This window comes from Rhineura floridana, chromosome 1, assembly GCF_030035675.1.
Source record: "Rhineura floridana isolate rRhiFlo1 chromosome 1, rRhiFlo1.hap2, whole genome shotgun sequence".
NCBI classification, from domain to species: Eukaryota; Metazoa; Chordata; class Lepidosauria; order Squamata; family Rhineuridae; genus Rhineura; species Rhineura floridana.
The window spans coordinates 356,658-373,495 of record NC_084480.1 but is presented as its reverse complement, the minus strand read 5'-3'; the positions used below and the strand labels follow the sequence as shown (position 1 = coordinate 373,495).

The following is a 16,838-nucleotide window of genomic DNA, read 5'->3' as shown; positions in this document are numbered from 1 at the left end:
GCCTTGCCATTGATGGGCTTGTTGCGGTGCTTTGTGGGTTGTCTGCAGCATGTGGTGGCATTACCAGTAATGAAGATGATGATGATGCCACAGTTCCTCTCCTGATGCTTGCACTGATTGATGCTGCAAAGCCCATAAGTGAGGAAGGGCATGTTCAGGCTTTGGCTAGCTCGCTGGCCCCCCAGTAGTAATATCTGCCAGTTTGTCCGCCTTTTTCGTTCCGTTTTCCTCTTGGGATTGCAGCTGGGATAGAGCTAGAGGGAAGAGCAGTTTGCTTTTTTGTTTTTCTGGTCTCCTCTGTGGAAACATCCATGACTTCCCTGGTGGCGGCGGCAAAATGAGGTAGGAGAGCTGTGGTGTTTGCTTCCAGAGTCAGGCTCCTTTTCCTGCTCTGCCTGGGAGAAGTGGGTGTGGGGCAAGGAACAAGCAGCAGGTACTTTGTGGAAGTGTGTGTGTGTGTGTACGCAAGGTGTACCTGCAAATACTTTTGCCTGGCTGTGTTCCCAGAGGCTCCTGCCTTGCCCAGCAGCTGAGCACTGACTCTGGGCATGCACACATGCGCTCTCTGTTCTGGCAGGAATTGGGCCACTGTCACCTTCCTGGCTGCCCCTACACATGAGCCCAGTGGGTTCTACTGCTGCTGCTTTCTTCATTCAGATCTGTAACTACAATGGCCAGAACAGGAGGTGGCTGGCTGATTGGCCGGGTAAGCGCCTGCCTGCCTGCCTGCCTGCAATGAGGCCCGCAGAGCCGCCTGCTGAGCTGCTTTGCACAACTTCCTGTCAGAGGAGGCCTTGCACAGGCGCCTCCTCCCCTCCCCCTCTCCCCCACCCCCACCCTGCTTCCCAATTGCAAGTGGGAGGTGTGCAAGCCCTTTCCTTTCCAGGGAAGCCTGATGGCTTTATGCAGACTTTCGAAATGGACCCAAAGAACTTTGAACACATCCTCGCTTGTAGCAAACGCACCATTGCAGATAACTGAGACTGACAAGGGTGAGCTGGTAGCGTTTAAAGGAAAGGGGGAGGTGGGATTGCCAACACATGCCACTTTCCTCTGCGGACCCTCCCCCCTTCCCATGGCCAGGCCACAGGAAACCTCCCTTGGTTCTCTGCAGCTGAGGGGGGCACTCCCCATCTAGGCCTGTGGAGTCAGCACCAAACTGGATTAGTCCTTGTCTGTATTTCTTTTAAAAAGCAGCTGTAAGGGGCAGATTGAATCAGGTCTGCTGCACTGGGGTGGAGGAGGCTGCTTCCTCCCCCCCACATCTTTTCCTGAAGTAACAACCCCCACCCACCCCGTTTACAAACCAGCCGTTTGCCCCTCCAGGAAAATAGTGGCTTTAGGGGTGTGATTTACCCCACCAGTAAATTGACCCCCAGGAGGGGGGAACTTCACCCGCCCCTTCTAGTGCAGCAGTCCCAAACCAGCCCCCTTCTGAGAGCAATTTAAAGGCACCTGCCCCACACATCCTGGCTTGGACTTCCTGCTGCTCCGCCCCGTTAACCAAAGGCACCTCTTCCTTCCAGTTGCCATTTCACACTACCCAACAGTTTGTTTATATTGGTGTGTAAAAATATTTATAAACTGCCCTTGCATTAAAAAAAAAAAAAAGCTGTTAGGGTGGCTTACAGCTAACGATGGTCGTGGTATAAATTTAAGAAAGAAAGAAAGAAAGAAAGAAAGAAAGAAAGAAAGAAAGAAAGGGCACCGGTGCATTCTCCAGGGAACTGGCAAGTTGAAAGCCTGCTGAAAGAGGAAGGTCTTCATGGGCAGCAGAAACCCATGAGGAAGTGGGGGGCAAGATGAGCGCCTTGGCTAGCTAGGCAGGGTTGGGGACAGAGAAGCCCCCCTCCCACATTCCTGCAAGTCTCACCTGGTGAAGAGGAGCCTCTAGAGCAGACCTTTGTAAGCATGCAGGGTCCTCGGGGATCCTGGTCCCAAGTCTTTTACAGCATTATAGATGATGACCAGCACTTTGAATTTTGGGGGAGGAGGGGTGGGCTTTCCAGCTCCAGGAAAGAGGTGATGGCTGGCTGACTTCTGGGGTGTCTTCTCTAATACTTCTCAAGAACACTGGAGGAGGAGGGCTGTGCTGTGGTTCCCCAGCATTAAAGGCCTGTCCTCTGGCTGGTCCTTCCACGTGATTAGGATACGGTGCAAGTGACTGGGGTGGCAGAAGGAGGCTTGTCCAGGCCAGAGCCTATTAGGAATTGGGGTGCTGAATGGGCATGAGACCTTGGCCCTGCACTCTTGCCCTTTAATGGTGCACTCTCAGCACCCACAAGAACGTGGCTCCTTTCTGTGGTTCCTTCTGGCTGCCCCCAGAGGCGTGGAACTCTTTCTCCTGCAGCATCGTCGATATCTGACCACTCGGAGCCTTTGTTTTGGCTTCTGTCCTGTACTCTTTTTCAAGGGGCAGTGTGTTTTTTACGCTTCTCATTTAAATCAGGCCATCCAGCAAGGTGCCTGTGGAGGATGTTGGTCCAGATTCTCAGGCAGCCAATTTTGTGGCTGGCCTTGAATTTGAAGCTCTGTTGTGAGAACGTAAGAGGAGCCCTGCAGCAGCTGCACCAGGCCCCAGGGGCCCCTCTAGTCCTGACCCCTGTTCTCACAGGGGCCGGCCAGTTGCCCCAAAGGGAGGCCCCCCAAGCAGGACCTGAGTGCAACAGCAACTCTCCCCTCCTGAAGTGTCCAAGGCAGCCCTTCTAGGGATGGACCTGCCTAAGGCCAGCATGGAACTGCACTGGGCCACTCTGCGACATCTGTCTCTTTGGTGAGGTGATGGCCACGGCCGGTGTCCAAAGAAACTGTCCCTGAGACGGTGGGACCTCACCCTGAGGAATGTCAGCATTCCTCCTCAAACTCCCCTGGAGGAGTGGGGTGTGCGTGTACACATGTGCCTGAGGAGGCACCAGCTCTCCTCCATCCCCTGGAATCTGCTTGCCCTTTGAGGGCAGCGGTCACTGGGCAGTGGGACGAGGCCTCCTCCAGTCTCTGCCTGAGAAACTGAAAGGGGGCTTGTTCTGTTGATTCAAGAAGCCGGGATGGTGCAAAGGAAAGGCTGCTGCAACAGATGAGGAACAGGCCAGAGGCATGGATGAGCGTAATGGCAATTTGACATAGCAGCTACAAACAGAGCCTCTGTGTCCAGGGGCACTCTACCTGTACGGAGCAGGTGTTGAGAACCAGATAGTAAGGGTGCCTCCTGAGCTTCTCAGAAGATGCATCTGGTTGGTCATGGTGGGAAACGGGTCCTGGGCAGGATGGGCCTTTGATAGGATCCTCCAAGGCAGGCCTTCTGTGTCCGTCCGTCCGTCCCTGTGTTTCTCCTGAAGGGGGTCAAGGGTGGGGGGAGGCTGAGAGCAGCAGGGATCTTAGTTGCTGTTGCTGTGCTGCAGCTTCTTTTGCTGCCGGCTTCCTCCTCCTCTCACATGGTCTGGCTGACCAAAGATCTGCTGACTTGCAGGGGAGGGGGGAGGATTTGCGAGTTTCCTTTGCTTAGACTTGCATTGCCTTTCCGCCTGTCCAGAGTTCGTGCTAAGAATGTTGCTCGCTATTAATGTCTCAAAATAGCAAGCCAGCATTTCAGGTCCTCAGGCTGGATTCAAGCAGAAAGTGGGTGGGTCTGTGGGAGGGGGACCGATGGTTGAGGGCTCCCCACCTCAAGTCTGCAGCTTGCAGCGGTCTCAAGATGAATGCAGGAGGGGTCAGGCAGGCATAGTTAGATGGCCGACTCTGAGGCGGGCAAAACAATACCAGCTTGTCCTCAGAGTTGCTGACAATAGTGTTACAGGAGGGTGGACTTCAGCTGAGCATTTGGAAGAAATTCTTGAAGGCAGCAGTTTGATAATAGGACCAATTACTTTAAAAGGTGGTGATTCTCGGGGGCTGGACAGCCTTTGTGGTGGGGGGAAGCCCCCAACATTTGGGGTATGACTGAGGGATCATTTATAGGACCCCCTTCCGCTATGATTGTGTGATCACCTGAGGCCTTCCTCTGATAAAAATACAGCCCCTCCCTACCCACCCACCCACCAGGCCTTATTCTGAAATGCTTATTTTCACATTGGCTTCAAAAGTATATGATGATAACCTCTGAAGGTGGCATGTGCATAGAGATGTAAAATTTCTGGAAATTTTGAAGCCCTGGAAAAAACCCGTTTTTCCCTCAGTTTTTTCAGGAAAAAACAGAAAGTTTTGGAAAAATTGAATAAATGGAATATTAGCAGTTTTTACAGATTGAAAGTCACTTTGTTATTTCAGGAACATCAAATGTAATTATGTACAAGTTAGTTTGGCATTTGGTATATTAAAAGTACATTTTATTCAAACAATTATTACAAATTGAATTTACTTTTTTAAATTTTTACTTTTTTTGGTAACAAATGGATCTACAAGATCCTGAACTGTAACGAACCTCTTTCGTTTTGCCAGTTTATGAGGAACAGGCAAAAACAATTTTAAAAGCCCAGAAGAAACCATCAACGTTAATAACAAAGAAAATTATTTATGTTTCCGCTAGTCCTCCAGTGTCAAGCAGACATAAAGCATCCATTCCCATAAAAAGAAATGAGAAAAGGGGGGGGCAAGATTCAGTGAAACATTTCATGCATCATGCTCAAATAAAACATTCCATAATCCATTTTTCTTCATTTTTTCAATTTTTCCAATTTTTAGGAAAAAACACAAAAAAGACTTGGGGGAAAACGTTTTTTTTCTGAGTTTTTCCATTTTTTTCCTGGGCCTTCACATCTCTACATGTGCAAACTAAAACTAGCATTGGACAGGGATCAAAGAGTCATCTGGAGCTTGCTGCAGGGCACACAGTTTGACTCTTGTGGGTTTGTGCAATCAGACAGGCAGACTTCCTTGACGAAAGGGTGGTGGCTGGGAGGGAGGCAGGGGTAGCCACCTGCTGCTGTCGCCACCACCAAAACCTCACCAACTGTGGCAGACGTCTGCTGCCTGTGCTGGAGTAGAGCCTGGCCTGGCCCAACTGGCTTCAGGGCCCAGGGAGGCAGAAGGTGCCACGGGGCCACAGAGAGTGTGGGAATGTTGAGGGAATGGAAGTGGATAGCCAGGGAGCCTGCATATGGGGTGGTGGGGTGGTTCGGAGGGTGGGTTTGAGCATTCTCTGTGTTTGGGATCTTGGCGTTTCTCCGCTTTTTGTGGTGGGGACATATCTGTGCATGCATGTTAGGGGCACAGTCATGCAAATGCATCTCCCTCCCCCTGCGTGTGCCTGCTCAAAACCCCACACTCCACAGTGCTTCTGGGTGAGCATGGAGTCAGAGGCACATTTCATTCCTTGTTCGACATGCTCTGCCAGCCAATGGGAAGCTGGGAGCTCTGAATGCGCTGCAAGCAGACGTATTGCAGAGTTCTTCAAGAATGTGGTGCTGGAATGTCTCCACAGGCGATGTGAGGGGGAAAGGAACGGGCTACCGCTGCCGCCTCCTCCTCCTCCTCCTGGCCACGTACAGCTTCTGTGATGCCGCTGGGCACTCCCTGCCTGCCTGCCTGCCTGCCAGCCCTTGCACAAAGAGGAGCTGCAGCTTGCAGGAGCATTCCCTGCCAGGGCAGGGGCATCTTCCTTCCTTCCTTCTTCAGAAGAGAATCATCGGGTGGTGGAGCTGGAGGGGACTTTAAGGCCATCGAGTCCACCCCTGCTCTGTGCAGGAATCCAGCGTAAAGCACAACCGATGGTGCCTAGAATAGGTCCCCTCTGCTCCCCCTCCTTGTGAAATCCCTGTGCGGGTCGTCAGTGGCATTGGGTGCTGAGGGCAAGGCTGGCCCACCTCCGGCTGCCTGATTCTCGGGCAGCCCCCCCCCCCCAAGTATAGACACCAACAGACCAGAGCTTAAATGGCAGGACTCGGAAGCAGCGAAAGGCAAAAAAAGGAAGATCAAAATCTCAACTAAATTCAGCAGCTCAAAGGCCTGGGCAAATTCAAAGGTACTGGAAAGACGCAGTTTGGTAGCAGGGAAGCCTTTGACACTTGGGGTTCCACGACTGGTGGGTCATCTATAGGATCCCCACCTGTCTACTTGCTGGTGGCGGGGGAGGCCCTGAAGAAGGGCCTCAGGGAAAGATCTTTGTAGCCAGGCAGGTCAAGGTGGACCATACGGTACCACAGCCCCAAGTTGTTTAGGGTTTGAAAGGCTAAAGGGAGCACCTTGATTGGGAGTTGTGTAGTTGTGATTGATTGATTGACAGCTGTGTGAAGACTGTCCAAAGGTGATCCATGCGCCTCGTCCCAGGTGGAATACCCCGCTATACGTACCTTCACTTTACGGACACTCGCGAGTATGGACGTACTCCATACCAGGGCCGGATTAAGCTGAGGAGGGCCCCTAGGCTGATTGGTGTCTGGGCTCCCCTATCCCCACGCGTTACTTACCTTTCAGTTGTTTTTTGCGGCGCGCACAGGTTTGCCATCAATCAAGATGGCGGCTGAGGTTTCTCTAAGGAGCTGAAGCCTCTGCTGCCATCTTTGTTGATGGCAGCAATGCGTGCATGTAGTACCCATGCGTGCCATCAGCCAAGATGGCGACAGAGGCTTCAGCCCCTTAAGGAAACCTCGGCCGCCATCTTTATCGATAGCAAATCTGCGCACCGCAAAAACCAACGGAAAGGTAGGTAAAGTGGGGTGATAGCGGGGGGATGGTGGTCCACGGATGCTTCTGCTGATCACGGAAGGTGTAGCTCCAGGGGCCCTTGGGCCAGTGCCCCACGGGCCCCCAAGAGCTCTGGGCCCTTAGGCTTCAGCCTACTACGCCTAATGGATAATCCGACCCTGCTCCATACACCACCATTCCCCTGTTTACATATGCTCGCTTCGCAAAAACAGACACTTAACCTTTGGTTGTGGCCTGTTCTTACGGTGCGTGGGGGGGTGGAAAGAGATACGATCACGCAACCACGAATCAGCTGGGAGGCCCGATCGCGATCAGCTGAGAGGCACGACAGCACAGCAGCAGAGGCGCCGCAGTGCAGCTGCAGAGACTATAGCGCAGGGCTTTGAGGCTCCGTGTGAAGGAGAGGTGGCACAGTGGCGGTGCAAGTGAAAAGAGGTAGTGCTTCACTTTAAATACATTTTCGGTTTACGTACTCGCTCTGGACCCATTGCGTACATTAATGCAGGGTATTCCTGTATCCCGCACCAGCGGAAGCTTCCAACTCAGAGGGACATAGCTCCATAGTGGAGCCCTTTCTTTGCTTGCAAAAGCTGTCAGTTTCAGTCCCTGGAATCCCCAGGTAGGGCGGGGAAAGGCTCCTGTGTGAAACCTTGGAGAACCACTGCCAGTCAGTATAGACAATTGTCGTCCAGAGAGGCCAGTGGTCTGACTTGGGGTAAAGCAGTTTCCTGTGTTCAAGGGCAGCCCCGTGTGCAATGCACTGCAGTAATCCAGATGGGATATTACCAGAACACGAATGACTGTGGCCAGGTTCTCTTTGTCCTGCCGAGGCTGCATCTGGTGTACCCGCCTTGTGGCCACAAATTGCCATGGACAGGCCCAGATCCAACAGCACCCCAAGAATACAAAGCTGGTCCTTCAATGAAACCCCTTCCAAGAAGCCCAGCACAGCTGAGCCATCTGCCAATCCTACCAGGGCTGAGTTTGTTGTGTCCTGCCTCTTGGCCAAGGGGGACGTGATCTGCTTGGGCATTGTCTCTAGGAGGCAAGGAAGAAGCCTATCAAAGGGGTCACCAGGCCTGGTGGAGGAAAGGCCTGGCTGACCTGGTGCTGGTGCTTCTGCCCGTGCCTCTCCTGCCTGGCCGGCTGCTGCTTCCTCCTCCTCCCCCCCGGCTTGTACCCAGGAGAGTTGCTCTCTCCAGGTGGGATTTGTTACCTCTTGCCTATGGGAATGTTGGTTTGCAATCACTTGCGGTTGAGTAAGATTGTCTTCCAAGATAATCTGGTTGGAAGATGCCTGTGTGTTTTATGTGGGGAGATGGGCACACGACGATCAACACACAATCTTGACAGAAAAAGGCTTTGATCCAATGGCATGGATACCACAACGATTGGAAGTCCTTTATCTGCTGCAGCCTTCATCCACCTTCACAGCCGTTGTAACATGCACATTGTTATCCTCCGCCTGTTCTGCCGTTGAGGACGCTCTTGGATCGTTCTTTGTCTGGTTCCTCTCCCTTGACCTGACCGCCATGGGTGACCCTGCTGGGAGTACATGACTCCCAACGGCATCGCTCACAGGGTTCATTGGAACACGCAAGCCCACTCACCACTACAAGGTGACGATCCAGCGAGGGGAATATAGGCCTGTGGTGGCTTTGGAGGTCTTTGGAGGGCCCAGAAATTAAAAGGAGTGTGTTGAGGCTCTGGGGGTTGGGGTGGGGAGGGCCTGAAATCTCTCCTTCCTTTGGTCAGTTCAGAGGACCTCTGGGGCGCTCTTCTTCTGAGAGTCAACTGCAAGCCCCCGGGTCAGTCTGGCCTACCCATTTGCAGTGCACTTTCTTGATCTGTTCTGAGAATAGGAGGGTTCAAGGAGAGGAGCCCTGATTTTTCTTAACAAATAGCTGGTGGTGTGTGCATGTGGGGAGCTTGAGCTGCATTGGGGCTCAGTAGTATGAGAAAAGGGGTCTTACACACACACACCCCATGCACCTCTGTTCACAGTGGGAGCTGTCATTGTGTTGCCCTCTGCTGCCAGTTTAGAATGCTCCTGTCTTGCTCCCATGAGCATCTGCAAGGACTGCAGTTCTGGAGAATGTTGCCCTCGACTTCTGGCCAGGGGAAGGGATGACCCTGCCCCTTTTGCAGGCATCCTCTGGGCTTCTGGCGTTGCCCCAAGGCCGACTTGCTGGCCCTGAGCTATCCGTGGGCCTCAGTTCCCGGACAGAGAGTTGCTGCTGCTGCTGCTGCTGCTGGTGTGGCTGGAGGCATGGAAGGGGGTGAGAGGAAGGGCAAGGGGCCGGGAGTGCTGGGCAGGCCTAGCCTCGGAAGGAAGCGGCTCAGGTCAGAAGAGAGGAGGCTGGTCTGTGGTAAGAGTGACAAGAGGAAATGGGCTGCAGCAGTGCGGAGGAGACAGGAAGGAGCCCTGGGGAGGAGGAGCAGGAGCAGGTAGAGGTGGGAGCAGGGAGACTCCTGGGACCAGCAGCTGCTCAGGATGGAGTGGAAGAGCAGGGCTGAGAGGGCTGAGGGTTGAAGAGAGGCCTGAGGCCTCTGGGCTGGCTGGTTTTGCTTGGAAGCACCTCCCAGCCCCACAGCAGCAGTGACTTGAGCAGGAAGAGTGTGGCTGGCCTTTGGGATAATCTCCTGCAGCTGGAGGTAGGAGGCTCCGGGCATTGATGGTGGTGCGGGGTGAGGGGCCGGGAGCTTGTGTTCTTCAGAGTCAGGTGCTCAAGGACTGGTTCACAGCCAGACGAGGCAGGGGAGAGGGGGAGGTAGGCAAACTCAAAGCGCCCCCTCAAAAAAGACCTCTGGGGCATGCTGTCACTTTCGGGGGCATCTGCCCTGAGCTGGGGGTGCACTTTGCATGCAGTCTCTGGCCTAGGGGTGGGTGCGGAGAGGGCCACTGCATGAAAGAGAGGGAGAGAATTTGCACCCTCATTCTGGCCTGGTAAGGGCCTCTCTGGCCGTCAGAGTGTCCGGTCATGCTGCCTAGGGGAGGCCAAGGGGGAGCTCGCTGGGGCTGATTGCTGCAAGGGAGCTGCGAGGAGCGGACCTGGAGCACAAGGGCACCCTGCCCTGGCGGCTGAGTGGCAAGAGAGGGCAGGAGCTCCTTCCAGAGTGCCCCCATCCCCGTTCCCCCATTGTAGGTGGCACTGGCTGCTCAGGAAGTCCAAACACAAACCAGAGAGCCGCTGTCTTCGCAGAGGCCACAGCTGGCCATCCTGCCTGCAGCCAGCCAACCTTAGTGCCCAATTAAAGTAAATGGGAAGCAATTTATTAGCGCTGGAGTGGCACAGCTGGCTATCGTAAGGGGCGTGTGGAAGCATTTCCCTCCAAAATAAAATGTCAGTGCCGTTTGCCTTGCCTGTCCGTGATTCCTAGCCTCGGTGTCATCGTAAACATCAGGTCTGGCAAGCCATTGGAGGATTGCAGCTGCTTACCAAATGTCCTCCTGGGTGCCCCTGAGAGTTTTCGATGTATTTGTTCTATGGATGTGTCTCCCACCCTTCCGTACAAAACATTTTCACCCCTTCGTCCCAGGGGATTCCTGTGCTGGGCACCAGCAGATGGGCTCCTCTCCTGCCAGGGCTATGGACACATCTTGGCCCACCTGCGGGGTCTCTGGGCTGGGGCTCTCCATGCATGGTGGTTGTTCAGGAAAGCAGAGGGCTGGGTTTAACGCCTGCCCCCACAGCATTTTTGTCTGGATGGATGAGCCCAAAGCGTGGTCACCAACCCTTCTGGGCCCCTGCACACCTTTGCAAACCAGAGAAAAGGTTATAGGCTGATCTTGGTTGGGGGACTTGAGCGAACAAGCAAGGCCAGGAGTCATCCCTTCCCTCTTGCCGCCTCTCTCTTGTCATCAGCACCAGTTTTGGTCCTTTTTGCCACAGGGCTTATCGGCCGGGGCTCCTTGCAGGCCCCCTTCCGCTTGTGGATGGCAGGGCTGTTGTGGTTGAATGACTCGGCTGTTCTGTGCTTTCCCTGCCCAGCTCTGGGGCTACGATGATGCCTGGAACCCTGAAGGGGCACCTCATCCCTTACGCGCTGCGTTGCAGTGGCTCCCCTCCCCCCTCGGGGCCGCTCCAGAAAGTATTATTAGGAGACTGTGGCTTTTGAGCTGGGTCCTGCAAGGGTCCGTCCTGTCTCCTGTGGTATTTAGCATCTGTATGAAACCGTTGGGAGCGGCCTCTTCCATCTGAATCTGGAGAGGCTGTGAAGGTGTTGGGCTGGTGCTGGGAGGCAGCGATGGGCTGGATGGGGGCCAAGAAACTAAGCCTGAATCCTGATAAGACGGAAATGCTTTGGGTGGGTAGTTCCCATGTTCAGGAATTAGGTGTACGACCTATTCTGGGAGGGGTTGTACTCCTCCTGAAGGAACAGGGTTGTAGTCTGGGAGAATTCCAGCTTGTCTGGTAACTAGTCTCAAGTGGCTTCTGTGGCTAGGAATGCTTATGTCCAGCTGAGGCTGACCACCTACAGCTGATTCTTGACTAGGCTATGTTGGCCTTAGTTGTCCACACTCTGGTGACTTCCCGTCTGGACTAATGCAATCCACTGTATGCGGGGCTGCCCTTGAAGATGATCCGGAGGCTGCAGCTAGAGCAGAATGCAGCTGCTAGGCTGCTAAGTGGGGCAGCCCCCTGGGACCATGTATTGCCGATCCTGAAAGCGCTGCACTGGCTGTCACTGAGCTACCAGGCGCAATTCAGTACTAGCATATAAAACCCTAAATGGCTTGGGATCCAAGTACCTACAAGAGCCCCTTTCCCAGTACTACCATCTCAAATCCTACAATTGGCAGGTGAGGCCTTGGTGGTGCCGCCACCGGGGACTGCCCGGTTGGTGTTGACCTGTGACAAAGCCTTTTCAGTGGTGGCTTTCCGTTGGTGGAATACTCTCCCCAGTTAGTTGCATCTGTCTCCGTCAATGTTGAGTTTTTGGAGGAATTTAAAAATAATTGTGTGTATCCCGGCTTTTGATGGCTGGAAGAGACTGTTCCTGGCAACCTGGAAATCACTAGATGGAAGAACATTTTTTACCTTTAACTGATTTTAGAATGGTTTTAACTGTTTGTAGAATGCTTTTCTTTGTGTTGTTGTTAAATTGGTTTGTTGATGTGTTTCCTGCCCTGGGCAGGAGAAAGGGCAGGATATCTCTTAACTATATAATATTTTCCTAAGCCGTCACGCCGTGTCACATAGGGGCAGGGAGCAAGGGTGTGAAGGAAGTGCAGATGGCTGGCGGGTGGGCAGGTGTGGAGCAAGCAGCCGGGGAAGGAGTGGGCGAGCAGCCGAGGGGCGAATGGTGGCCGAGGCACGCTGTGTGGAGCTGCCCAACAGCATCGTGTGTTGCAGTGGAGGCAGTGCTTGTGGGGCAGGGACACAGTGTAGGATCAGATGAAGAGCATTAATGGGCCCATGGCAGATGGCATGTGCCAATGCCTGGAGGCCCTGGGGGTATTGTGTGGGAAGTTTGGAGAGGAGAGTGTGGTGTCTGGGGAGCATACAGCGTCCCTGTGTGTGTGTGTGTGTGTGTCTGTGAGTGTTTAGGAGTGCCTGGCATGTGTGTTGGGCAGGGTTGGCGAGCGAAGCTAACCTAGGCAATGAAATAAATAAAAAATGGATGTCCTGGCCATATCACTGTGACCCCCTGGAGAAGGTCTTCCTGTCCTGTCCTACCAGTTTTCACATATTGAGTGTGTACCTTCAGGGTTGTTTTGGATTACCAGAGATGAGATGCAGACAAGAGATTTGCTTACAAAGAGTTAAAATTTATTGAGTAACTTACAAGCATACAGCCACCAAGTAGCCCAATAAAAGTGGAACAGTCCACAGCTCTGCAGTAGCTGGGTCGGACTGAACCCCCCATTGAGCACATGCAACACTTTTATAGTATTAAAGCTAACACGTGATATTTGGCATGATTACATACAATATTGGCATGGTTACATACAGAAATGATATTTTTCATACATTAAACATTACAGCATAACTCTGATCTTTAAAGCCAATTAATTGCTAGAAAACTATATTGAAACTCCCTGGCATTTCTTTGGCAAGCTATATATTGACTGTATCTTCACTCCCTTTCTCTGCTAACGAGCTTGACCGTCCTTTGACTTATCCACCTGGCTATACTAACAAGCAACCACTCATTAACCGTTGTCCTTGGGAGTATAACTTAGACTTAAATCATCTATGCAACACCTTACTGATAACATATTCTTGGATGTATGCCTAATTGGGCTCCTTTGATGCCTCAAGATACTGGGCCTCTAACAAGGTACTGGGCAGGTCATCATATCCTTGACTATTTTAGGCTTTCAGGTGCTTATGAATGCAGGGGCCTTAAAGGGAAAATATAAACCTTTAGGCTCACTAGCAAATGCATTCTAAATCTATGCTTAACATAATGCTATAATATCTGATTATAGGCCTCTATTTGCTTGCTGGACATATCAGACTGATACAGGGTATACATTGGGTTTTCTTATTTTCTGCGTGGGCCAAGGCCTTAGCATAGTGGCACTAGTAACTTGGAATGGTGTTCCGACTGAAATCAGGCAGGTACCCACCATTCTGATATTTTGCCATCTGCTGAAATTGTTTCTGTCTCACCAAGCATTTTTAGATAATTAATTTGATTCAGTGTTGGCTATTTCTTTATGTATTTTATGACTGTATAACTGTATGGTCTTTTAATGGTTTTATTGTACACCACCTTTTAAAAAATGAGTTGGTGGTTTATAAACGCTCATATAAATAAACTAACCAGCACTCTGTCCTAGTTGTCTTGTGGGAGCGGGGATGTGTGTGTGTACAGCCTTATGCCTTACAGCTGTAAGAACTTCTGTCCCTCTGCATTTATCAGGGTGGCTCAGAGATTGAAAGGAGAACTTCTGAAGTGTCTCTGTCAGGTTCAGGGCTGGGGGCTGGGCAGTAACGAAGCAGCCGGCGGTTAGCTGGGCAATAAATCAGTCAAGGCCAGGCAGATAACGGAGGCCGGCTGGCAGAAGAAAGGCGTGACAAACTAACCAGTAGCGGTGTCCAAGAGCGTCGTCCAGGTAGGGAAGCAGAGTTCGGAAATCCAGGGGTCCAGTCCGAAGGTCTAGAGGCTAGTAACGGCGTTACACGTGAGGGGTCACAACCGACGTAGTCAGCAGTCTGCTGCAGCCGTGAACTGCCTTTTAAAACAGACTCCCTAAGCCAGGTGCCCATGATTAGTCTCCCAGCTGCTCAGAGCTGCTTGTTCTTAAACGACCCGACCTCTTCCTTCCTTGCTGTGCTACTCGCTGGCGTCTCCTTTCTGCAGGGGGGAGGGGAGCCTCCTGTTCATACCCAGAATCCGATTGAGGGGCTTCAGCCAGGTCCTGGACATTCTCCAGCTGGGGAAGGGCCAGAGTTGTGTCCTCAGGGGTCCCACTAGTTCCTTCTGCTGGGTCTGCCACTCTGCCTCTTCCTCTTCCTCTGAGTCCTCTGAAGGGGCCATGACAGTCTCTAGGAGAAGGTGGGGGGTGCTTGGTTGTGGGGATAACTCTACCCTGTTCCACCCCACTGCTTCCCTGCCCCCTCCTTCCCTCCCTGGAGCTCAGAGCAATTTGCATCAGGGCCTGGGGGGGGCAGCTGACTGCGTCTCCCATCTAAGATAAATGCAAAGAGCAAAATGGAAGATGCCTTGGATCACACTCACACACCGCCATCCCATGCATCCATCTCAGGTTCCTGGAAATGAGTCCCAGGTATTCCTGCCGCCTTTGTGACTTCCTGCCATTTTCTGGAACTGCTGCCTCACCTTCCTCTCCACCCATCAGGTCCCCCCCCCACTGATGTTCCTCTGCAGCCTCTGCCTCCTGATGCTGCTCTGAGAGCCCTGAATGAGCCCTGGCAGCTTTGGGCTGAGCAGAGTTTCTTTGCATAGTTGCAAAAAGCCAAATATATGTTGCATCCAAGTAGGAGCCCGAAGATCGGTGTGGCCTGGCCGTACTCTGGGGAATGGGGGATGTCCCCCAGTTTTGCTGCAAGGGGGGCTGGGAAGCCTTCCTAGAGTCTGTAATGGGGGGATGGAGTTTTGGGCTTGTGCAAACTTGCTCATCCAGGGCTGGCAGGGTGGGGCACTAGTGGCCCCCCTGCCCCCGCTGGCAATGACAGGGTGTGTCTCTTCCAGCAGGTGAAGCAGCAGCGGGGACCCCCGAGCCGCCACCATGGTTGCCTTGTCCCTCAAGATCAGCATTGGCAACGTGGTGAAGACAATGCAGTTTGAGCCCTCCACCATGGTGTACGATGCCTGCCGAATCATCCGGGAGCGAGTGCCAGAGGCACAGATGGGCCAGCGTAAGTCAGGGGTCGCCTTGGCAGCCAGCCAGCCCTGAGAGGCCGGAGCAGCCTCTTCCTGCTTCTCTGGCGAGGCCTGCAGGGTCTCTCCCTCCCTTTGGGATCTCTCCCTCCCTCTCTCGCACTCACACGCAGTCTGTGTTGCTCTTTTTCAGCCAACGACTTTGGCCTTTTCCTTTCGGATGAAGACCCGAAGAAAGGGATCTGGCTGGAAGCTGGGAAAGCCCTGGACTACTACATGCTCCGCAATGGGGTGCGCCCCTCCCTGGCCTCCTCCCTGGTGGGATCCAAGCTCCATGGCAGGGATGGCCCCTGCCCTCCGGGCAAGCGCCCCCCGCCTGCCTTCCCCTCCTCCCTCCCCAGGCAGGTGTCCTTGGGACGCTGCTCTTCATCTCCTTCCCCCCGCCCTGCAAGGCCCCCCAGTTGTGCTTGTGCCGAATGTTGCTCCGGCACCCTCTGACACCCCCTCCCCACTGATGCTTCAGGACACCTTGGAATACAAGAAGAAGCAGCGGCCCCTGAAGGTCCGGATGCTGGACGGGACGGTCAAGACCGTCATGGTGGACGATTCCAAGACGGTCACAGACATGCTCATGACCATTTGCGCAAGGATCGGTGAGGGGCTCTGAAGCGTCCGCCTTGTGCCTGTGCGGGAGGGCGGGTCTCCTCTTTTGCTCCACGGTGCCTCTTGCCATAAGTCCCTGCCGAGGGTTCTCTGAGCGAGCAGGCGGGTGGGCTGCAACTCTGGCCCCCGCTGCCTGCAGTTGTGGCTCTGCAGTGGCTGCTGCCTGCCCCCTTGACGAGGAGGGTGCGTCTCACCCTGCAGGCATCACCAACTACGATGAGTATTCGCTGGTGCGGGAGATGGTGGAGGAGAAGAAGGAGGAGCAGACGGGCACCCTCAAGAAGGACAAGACTCTCCTGCGCGACGAGAAGAAGATGGAGAAGCTCAAGCAGAAGCTGCACACGGACGATGAGTGTGAGTAGGCCTGTGTGTGTGTGTGTGGGGGGGAGCAGACAAGGCTCCAGGAGCAGGGAGGGGAAGGTACTGTCTGCCCAGGGCAAGCAGGCAGCAGGGGTCCTCTCCCCTTCCTCTCCCCTGGCCCTGCAGTCCTCTCTGAACCCTTCCCCTTGTGCAGTGAACTGGCTGGATCACGGGCGCACTCTGCGCGAACAGGGCATTGAGGACAGCGAAACGCTCCTCCTTCGACGCAAGTTCTTTTACTCTGACCAGAACGTGGACTCGCGTGATCCTGTGCAGCTGAACCTTCTCTATGTTCAGGCAAGCCCCTTCTAGCCCCGGGCATAGTCCCCCTTCTGCACTCCCTGCTTGAGTAGGTATTCAAAGGTTTGCCCCCTGGGCGGAGATGCTTCGCTCCACAGCTGCAGGGAAAGGCAGACGTGTCAGGCATTGCGGTTGGGAGTGCATGGCAGGGCTTGTCCCCCTCGCCCCCCACCCCCCAAAAATCCCTGGGGAGGGGGCTAAAGGGCTCCCTAAGGAGAGATGAATGAGCCACCGTCCTCCTCCTCCTCTCTAGGCTCGTGATGACATCCTGAACGGCTCTCACCCCGTCTCCTTTGACAAGGCCTGTGAGTTTGCTGGGTTCCAGTGTCAGATCCAGTTTGGCCCCCACAACGAACAGAAGCACAAGCCGGGATTCTTGGAGTGAGTCTTTCTGTCTCTGCAGAGGGTGTAGATGCCCCCCTTCTTGGCCATCTATCATCGGTGCCTGTCGGAAGGAAGAACTGGTTCAGAGTGGATCATGCCCCCCCCGGCAACGTCTTGAGAGGGCTTGCTGGGGGCAGGCCCTTTATCTTGGCAGAGCCACATCACTCTGGGCTGGGGTTATTGCCCCCCCAAAAGGG

General features: G+C 53.7%; 1 protein-coding gene across 4 annotated transcripts in view; it reads left to right on the top strand.

Annotated features, from left to right (window-relative positions):
• Positions 1 to 16,838, top strand: part of TLN1 (talin 1) — a 62,182-nt gene that overhangs the window by 13,119 nt on the left and 32,225 nt on the right. For 2 of the 4 annotated variants that reach the window (XM_061612496.1, XM_061612468.1), the window contains exons 2-7: positions 14,806 to 14,972; positions 15,128 to 15,225; positions 15,458 to 15,587; positions 15,799 to 15,951; positions 16,112 to 16,254; positions 16,511 to 16,638. In XM_061612496.1, coding sequence (XP_061468480.1) covers positions 14,843 to 14,972; positions 15,128 to 15,225; positions 15,458 to 15,587; positions 15,799 to 15,951; positions 16,112 to 16,254; positions 16,511 to 16,638 — 782 coding nt within the window. In that variant the 5' untranslated portion in view covers positions 14,806 to 14,842. Of the gene's footprint in view, positions 1 to 9,126; positions 9,295 to 14,805; positions 14,973 to 15,127; positions 15,226 to 15,457; positions 15,588 to 15,798; positions 15,952 to 16,111; positions 16,255 to 16,510; positions 16,639 to 16,838 lie in introns of those variants that run through there. The other 2 variants (XM_061612476.1, XM_061612486.1) reach the window with 2 other exon arrangements.